This window comes from Epinephelus lanceolatus, chromosome 7, assembly GCF_041903045.1.
Source record: "Epinephelus lanceolatus isolate andai-2023 chromosome 7, ASM4190304v1, whole genome shotgun sequence".
Lineage (NCBI taxonomy): Eukaryota > Metazoa > Chordata > Actinopteri > Perciformes > Serranidae > Epinephelus > Epinephelus lanceolatus.
In genome coordinates, this window is record NC_135740.1 from 42,766,535 (window position 1) to 42,775,389 (window position 8,855).

Consider the following 8,855-nt stretch of genomic DNA (forward strand, 5'->3'; position numbering starts at 1 on the left):
AGTATGTACACAATGTGAGGTGTAGCTGGGCGCCAACCTTCCTTCAGGGCTGAAAAATGATGCCAAAAACTGCAGTTCCTCTAATGGCCACTTGAGGCTGGCTCCAGAAGCAAGTCAATCTCCACAGACCCCTCAATGTTAAAATGTCCAACTTTACAGTGGAAATAAACATGTTTACAGCCTGGTACTTTTATATAACTCAGCCGTCTACATATTATTAAGACTTAAAGTTAGGTTACTAAGGGTGGGCTGCTTTGAGTGACAGGCAATGGGTGAAGTCACAGTGGCTACGTCCATTATTTTTACAGTCTACAAGGGGCGACTGAAAAGTTTTGAGCCTCAAGGAAACAAAACAAGATACATATTTTTCAGTGCTTATATTTTTCAACATAATCCGCCTCAAGGGAAACACACTTGCTACAGCAGTGCTGAAGCATCTCTATCCCAGTGGAAAAGAACTCTTCAGGTTGGGACCCTAAGAACTCCTCCATGGCTTCCATGACGTCATTGTCGTTGGTAAAAACGTTTGCCTGCTAGAGCTTTTTTCAAGATGGGGAAGAAAGTAGAAGTCCGAGGGCGTCAGCTCTGGTGAATAGGGTGGGTGAGGAAGAAGTTGGAACCTTCAGTAATGGAATGTTGCCATGGCAACCGCTGAGGTGTGGGCTAGAGCGTTGTCATGGTGGAAGAAGACTCCTCTGGTCAGCATTCCTCGGCTCTTTTCTCAGATTTTCTCTGAGGCATTTCAGTAGGTTAGGGTAACAGTCTCCAGTGATGGTATGACCCCTTTCAAGGAAATCAATCAGCACCACCCCTCGGGAATCCCAAAAAAAAATGATGCCATCACTTTCCCAGCTAAGGCGTGACCTTGGCCTTCCTCGGCGTGGGAGATGACGCATGCTTCCGTTGCTTTGACTGTTCTTCTGTTTCAGGCTGATAGTGGTGGAGCCAGCACTCATCCATAGCAATGAATCAAGCAAGAAAATTGTCCAGGTTAGTTTCAAATAGTTCCAAATTGCTCACTGACACGGTGCGACAAGTGTGCCTCTGCTCAGACGTCAGAAAATGTGGGACCCATCAAGCGGAAACTTTTGATAAGACAAGCTCATTCGAAATGTGGACATTGTTAATGATAATACGGAAAGGTTGTAGATTATAAAAAAATATTTGGCATGCCTAGCTACCCATTTTCACGGTTAGGCTCAAAACTCACCCCTCATATGATGATACGCACAAGTTGTGTGAGTTTGTGACAGACGATGATTTGATATAGTTCTGCTGTTGTTAAAAGCGGACTCCATTTATTTTAATTCATCAAGAATTTGCTACAATTTTGGATCTTCGTTCACTGGAGGCATGTGAGGAAAAACAGGGTTTTGTTTTCTCAAATTTAATGTATAATGGATGAATAACTAATATACATTTCGTACATTTGTGGGGTGACGTATTCCTTTTGAAACTGCTGCTGGCACATGCTGAGCACAGAAATCTGGACAGCACACCCTCTCCTCCTACCCAGGTGCAGATACATATCCTGGGGCAAAAAAAGAGCTTTCGATCACTTAATGTGTGTGTGACAAAATGTAGTAAAGTAATAAGTGCAATATGTTCCACTGAAGTACATTCCTGCCTTGTGTCTTCTTGGATTTATTCTAATTTGTGCATCTGTTTGAGCTTCAGTACTGGGATTACAGCAGCTCTCTTCCTGCACCACCAACTAAAACACTAAATCATCTTTTGTACTTACTAACATCTAAAGTTTTCCCTCACTATGTAGGAGACTGCCTGAGGTGTGGCAGTAGTCCAGGAAATGAAGAGGGAAAATCACTACCAGAGAGACAATGCTGATCCTGGATCAGCACCACACAGTAGCTGATTCAACCGCAGCCGCACACAGCTTACAAATAAACCCATTCCAAAGATCTGGGCAGTTTGACAGCTTGTTATTGGCTGACCTTTGACCCCACTAAAGCCCAGAGAAGTCTTCATCCTGCTTGTTATCCTCAGCTGAAGCTTTGCGTTGACCTTTGCCCAGCAGCTCTACACTTTAGAAACATAATCTAAGTACAGGTTTTATTCTGGTGTAAAAACAAAAACACAAATTATGTATTTAGATACACTGTTAATGTGTGCAGATCTTTATTGTTTAACTATTCCAGCTTGATTTTGCTGGGAAGACATGTAACATCTATGTAGATAGGAAACAGAAAGTCTACAGTTCCTGGTTAGACTTATAATAATTGTCACTGTAGGCTATTTTAAATCTATACGATAATTTGTTAAACAAATATTGTAAATGTGCCGTGGGATAAGACACACTTCCTCTTCCTTAAATGAAATGCATAACATGTAATTTATAAATAAATAATAAAAACATACATATGCAATAAATGTGTAAATAATTCAATATATAATCTGCAAATATAAATCATACATAAACTTCCTCCCTGGTGCATTTAGTTTCTCAGGTTGTGACACATTAGGTGGATTCCGAGGTGTCGCTGCTCCCCTAAAGAAAACTCAACACACTGGAACAATACGCTGCAACAGAATAGATTAAAGGTGTGTTAATGTGCTGAGCCTGTAAAAATGGCTCCGAGCCTGTGTGACCTCTGGGAGTAATCTGGGATCGCTCTAATTCAGGACAGATTAACCGGCTTCATCTGCAGCCTCCGCCACTGACACTCTCCACCTTCCTCACACACACCCCTCGATGAACCACACCTCAAATACACATTCAGAGTTAATAGTTTGTGAATTCACTTTGAAGGAGGCAGGGACAGAAGAACGGGGAGAAATGAGGCCAGCTGTTGCTCACTACGTAATCCCAGTGACACATTATAATCCCCACCTTCCACCTACAAGGATCCTGACTGGTTGACCGGCCTGCAGTGGATTGGACTGGGATGGAAATAGAGTGCGAGAGACAGTGATTCGCAGCCTCTGCATCACTCTGAAAGGCCATCCTCAGTGCATTAGCATCATAAAGCCAACCAATTATAGGGAAACATTAGCCGTTCCTTCGCTGCGACCGGGGAGACTGAGGCTTGGAGGCTTTGATATTGTTCCACTTGCCACATTTCCCATCCTGCTTTCATGTGTTTGTATGAAGCTGCGGCATGACGGACAGAGGGGGTTTTTTTGAACAGCGCAATGATGTTTGTTGTGTTGCGGCTCACAGCGAAGACACAACAGGCGGGCCTGGCAACAGAACCGATAAAAACCAAACGGGAACAATCGACCCGGGTCTGTTTTGTTTGTACATCGGCAGCTGAGCTTTCTAATCTCCCATGAAACGAAGTGATTGAACTGATACAGAGGAGGGCTTGTAATCCATCAGTTATGCGGAGTGGGCCGCTGCCTTATTAAGTGTAAATGTCACAATATCAGTTGGTGCAGGACTTTGCAGGAAAGGAGGAGGCGGAGGAGAAGTGAGTGGACCTGCAGTAGCGTGGCAAACTTGAAGTGTACGTGGGAATAAGCTTGCCAGCCATTTTCAAATGTCAAAGGTATTGGCTGTAATGAGATTGAGCTGGCTTTGGATGGAGGGAATTAGTGGAGGGGGACACTGTGGTTTCAAGTCGCCATCTGGTGGTCAAACAGAGACAGAGCAACAGCAGACAGGCAAAAAATGGATTTGAATGTTGACTGAGCAGACAGTGCTATTTATAGTTCACTGATTTTTTTTACATGACTAATCAGGTTTAGATTTTGTGAAAGTCAAAATGTAGAACAAGTCAGTAACACAGGGTAAAATGGTTGAATTCTCAGTGAGGTCTACCAGATTCAAAATGTAGAGACCCATCTAAATTGCACTAGATGTAACATACACGTTGTTCCTATGGTCTAAGACAGTCCAAAAATATCAGTAAACATAAACAACTCTCTCCCAATTCCAAATACTATAGTGCCTACAATAATCATAATTACACAATCATAATAATATAAGCAATATCAAAAATAAATAATCTGAAGACGAAACATTTCAAAACCAGAGTTATAACAATATAAGAGTTGGTGGTTATTAAAAACATACACACTCAAATAAACCGAGACAAACGTGACTGTTTCTTCTTTCAGTGAAAATGCATTTAACTTTCCATCGCTCCTGAAAGCAGCGGCCCTCACTGTCAAATTAAGCTTCTTTTCTGTGGCCACGTCTGCTACCTGACAGAAAAAGGTCTGCTGTTAGGTAACCATTTGTACATTTGTACTGTACTGTCTGTTCATGAAACCACAGTAGTTCTGCCTGCGTAGTTCCTCTTTGATGAACATCTACAAATTGTATGATAATGCTGCCATTGTGAGGAGACGGAAAAAAGCAAAGTCATCTTTCTTGATTAACCAATATTGTGTGGTGGACCAGATATAGTATATTCTGTAAGTCAAGCCGAGGGCTGTTTAAAATTGGCCAGCGTGACATATCTGCCCCACAATGTCACAAGACATACTTGAGACTTATGCCTGTGGAGTCCACCTTAAGCTTGTTTGTTTCTTATTTTTTTCTACATGTTACTGTGGATGTTAATGTTTAATTTTTGTGCTGTGTGACAGGAAGGAAGGATATATGTGCTAATTTTCAACCAAAATTAGCACCTCCTTGAAAAGGAGCAAAACTCGGATGTCATGTTTGCACTATTGTCAACTGATTCATTGGCCCCACCTCCGATCAGCTGCAGCCAATCAGAGCTGACTACTGCAGAGTCAAATGTCATTTGTCCCTAGAATAAATGCTGACTGTAACCTTTCACAATAAAGCAATCCTAAGTGCTATATCGTAGGCAACTGGACCTGCTTGAGTTTCCTGAAGGTGTTTCACATCTCATCCAAGAAGTCAGTCAGAACTGAAGAAGCCTCTTCAAGAAACTCAAGCACGTCCAGTTGCCCACGATATAGCACTTAGAGTCACACAAAAATTAACTTTATGAGTGTATTGAACATCGTTGTAACATTATAACGTGGATATAATGTGGATGTGGATGGCATGAGCCACTTGTAACAGTAGCACATTATAGTAAGCTAGAATGATACTGTAATACTATTCAAATATAGTAGTGGATTACTGTGTTGCAAAGTGGCATGCACTAAATGAAAAAATGATGCTGTGTGGCAGAAAAAAAATCCTCACTTCCTCATGACCTATCATCGTGTTTCCTGTGCTTTTAAAGAAGTTAGAGCGACTAGAGGGGGTAAAGGGGACAGATTTCTCTGTGTTTAAACATAGTTGGAAACATTTGTGATAATGTAAGTACACAACTCAGAAACATTATATAACATAGGTCTAGTTGTTTTTTAATGTTACATACTATATCTTTAAATGTGCGTGAGGGAACTTTTTTTTATATGAATACTTGAACTAGTAATGTATGTCTGATTCCCAGGTTAATGCAACATTACTACTAAACACTGAACACACAAAATACACACAATATCCACATGCATTTACCTCAGAAACATTTGGAACATTGACCATCTTCTTGCTGGTCGCCACGTGGCCCACAATACCCATATCCAGCGGGTACACAATCTCACTGTCTGGCTGCACCAGGCACTCATCAAACGCCGAATCTTTATTGACGTTAAATAACCTGGAGGTAAAGATAAACAAATCAAATCATAATGTGCGATGCAACTAAAGCATTTTTAACTCAAACAGGTTATTTTAAAGTGTTGCCTTCAGACAAACGAGAGAGAAAATGCAAATGACACTTATCAAGGTGCCCTTGAGCAAGGCGACTACACCCTAAATCACCACTGGAGCTGTCAACATGAGGGGTCTGGCTGTAGTGGGCTTCTATCGGGGGCATGAAAATGTGTAACTGCATTATTGCAACGGTACAAAAGAAGCAGAAATGCTCAGCTAACGTTCTCTAATTTAATTAAGCTGCCAAATGTGAGTGTCTGGAACTGTGTGCTGATAAAAAAACACAGCATCTGTGTTCATTCAATACGGTTCCCTGAAGATTTCTCTGAAAATGTCAGCAATGTGCTCCACGCTGGCAAAGTGACAGGAATGTTTCCACACCAGGTAATCATAAGATGGATGAAAAGCAAATAGAAACAGGAAGCAGTTTGAATGTAAAACTTACAGTGTGGGGTTCTGCAAGGTTAAGTTTGTAAGTGTAATGTCTTCACTTGAGGAAAAAATATTTGTCCTGTTTTTCTAAATGAACAAAATAATAATCTTGCCGGTGCAGTGGAGGGTATACGCAGGTATACAGTATATACCCACCTCTTTTTCTGGCTGTTAACTTTATACCCACTTTGGAATATAAAGGCCAGTATACCCACTTCCTCCTCGGTAAGCTACCCATCTATCTCATAGTGAAACACAGCTCATCAACTACCGCAACAGTTTTAAGTTTAAGTGTTGGACAGGCGAGAAAGGGAAGGCAGATGAAATGTTAGCTACTGTAGGTAAAATGGCTGCCAAACTGCAGACCTCAGCAAGTCATCGCTTTGTTTCCAAACATGGGTGTTTTGTAGTGACTCGTTGATGGGGATAGTGCCACGAAAAGCAGATGTTTGTTACCGAGACATTGCTGCTTTTCCTGCCTGAGCGATGATACATTTTTAGGCTTTTTAGGCTATTTAATGAGGGACGAAAAAAAGACCTGATCTTGGAAAACATCACCAACACTGGCATGAAAATCTCACACAGCACGATGATGTTTTTTCCAGACACTCACCACAAACCCACAGTCTTGGGGACAAACACTGGTTTCACACTCTGCTGTGGGCTGCGACTAATCGCACCAGATGGCATCAATTCATAAAAGCCACCTCTACACTTCCATAGAAAATGGATCAAGGCAGTTAAAGGAGCAGTGTGTGGAATTTAGTGGCATCTAGTGGTGAAGACTGCAGATTGCAACCAACCAAACTTCTCCCAATCAAAATTCCTTAGTGTTCATCGTTCAGGAGGTTTTTACCAGGCGCTAAATTATCCACAGAGGTCTCTTCCTCTCCAAAACAAACAGACAAGCTGACTGAAACTGCTAAAAACTGAATAAAGGAGTAAAGCAGCTTCACGTTACAGTTCAGTGTTTCTCCAACACTGTTCTGCTTGTCAAACTTTACACCTAGAGGTAAGAAAATTTGTAGCCGTATGTAACATCCAAAAACATACAAAAAAGCCTCTTGGAGCCATGCCCTAAACTCCACAGGAAGTCAGCCATTTTGAGTTTAATGTTTCATTTTTAGCCATTTCCAGGGGTCGTACTTTAACAATCTCCTCCCACAGATTTCATCTGATTGACGTCAGATTTTGGCTGTAACATCTAAAGTCCTTTCGCATCAAAAGTTATTCCAAGTTTGATTTTTCCTCCAACCGTGTAACCGTGGCAAGACGTCAAACTTCCAGGTTTTGCCAGCAAACAGGAAGTTGTAACTTCTGAGTACCTTGTCCAAGCTTCCCCAAATTTCACGTTTTATAAGGCTCCAGGACTGAGCTTCATTCTGGCAACAGGATGTATGTCTTTACAGACATTTATCTTTTGGTTTACATGAAATTTACCAGTGGGGTCAACAACTGATGTACAACAACATGACATATAATTAATGTGTCCTGCAGCGCCACATAGTAGACACAGGAAGTGGTACCAACTGTGAAATAGGTCACTCCAACGCCCACACTCTATGAAGGATATAACATCTCACTACTGCAGAGAAGGCCCGACTTTCAAAGAAAGGAACAGCAGCATCAGTCAGTGTCCTGGCAGCACCCCTGAGTTGCGCAGAGGTGCGAAGGCCTGTTCATCGTGCCTCACAGCTTTAGTTATTCTTATTATTTAGTGATTATACACTGAATCAAACATACTTACTGCATTATATTCCATTTCTGCCAATATATCCCCCTAAATCCAACACAATGGGCTTTTAAATTAAACTCTGACAACCCAACTGTCCAATTCGTGATAAGATTTCTACAATACAGAAAAAAATATTCCACTGCTAGTTTCTTTATCTGACTAATTTCCGTCTATAATGTTTAGTGTCCCAGGCTAATCTGTTACTGCTTACTTTTCATGAGACCAACATGTGTAGTTCATGCAATCAGATATGAAATAAATCTTTAAAATTACAATAAATAACCTCTGTTTTAGTAATCATGATCCTTTTTGTGAGACCTTATCAAAAGAGAAAAAAAAAACAAAAAAAACCCAGTAACCTGGTTGCGAGCTCGGCCGTTCCATTCCTCTGCCGGTACATGAACAAACTCATACGATCGGCCCTCATAATGAAGCTGAGGTGTCTCATGAGGTTGAAGACGGCCTTTTCCATATTGAGGTTGTCCTGGATGTCCCGCACCAGATCGAAGAGGACCTCACTCTCGTCCACCATGGACATGTCGTGGAATGTGCTGACGTCCATCATCGCCTTGCGGTTGTTGTCAAGCAGGTCTGAGATGACCTTGGGTCGGAAGTTGATGTCATAGTACTGCTTGGCGAACTGCGGGTTGGCATCCAGGAACTGCTCTGCTGCCGCTGCGTCCACCATGGCTGCTGCTGCTGCTGACAGGGGACAATGTGAGGCAGATGGTAGAGATGCTCAGGGCTGGATGGTTAGCAATTCAAATCAAATGTGGGACACGTCTGGTTGGGGAAGATAAATGCAAAACACCTTCAGTTCAACATTTTTTCAGAAACTGATGCTGGATAACCAAAAACTGATCCACTGACAAAAACCTTTTACTGAAAGGTCTAGTGTGTAGGATTTAGTAGTGTGTAGCGGTGAGGTACAGTAGCAGACCTAAAACTTCTCCTGTGTGCCAAGCATGTAGGAGAACTACAGTATAGTGGCTAACGAGTAAATGTGAACAGCCCAATCTAGAGCTAGTGTTCGATTTGTCTGCTCAA

The 8,855-nt window shown here is 41.8% G+C and overlaps 1 protein-coding gene across 1 annotated transcript in view; it reads right to left on the reverse strand.

Moving 5' to 3' along the window:
- The window catches only part of pde6a (phosphodiesterase 6A, cGMP-specific, rod, alpha), a 50,294-nt gene extending 41,790 nt beyond the window's left edge, over positions 1-8,504 (reverse strand). The window contains exons 1-2 of the mRNA XM_033633633.2: positions 8,168-8,504; positions 5,444-5,585 (exon numbers count right to left, since the gene is read on the reverse strand). Of these exons, the coding sequence (XP_033489524.2) occupies positions 5,444-5,585; positions 8,168-8,496 (471 nt within the window). The 5' untranslated portion in view covers positions 8,497-8,504. The remainder of the gene's footprint in view (positions 1-5,443; positions 5,586-8,167) is intronic.
- Between the last annotated feature and the right edge of the window lie 351 nt (positions 8,505-8,855).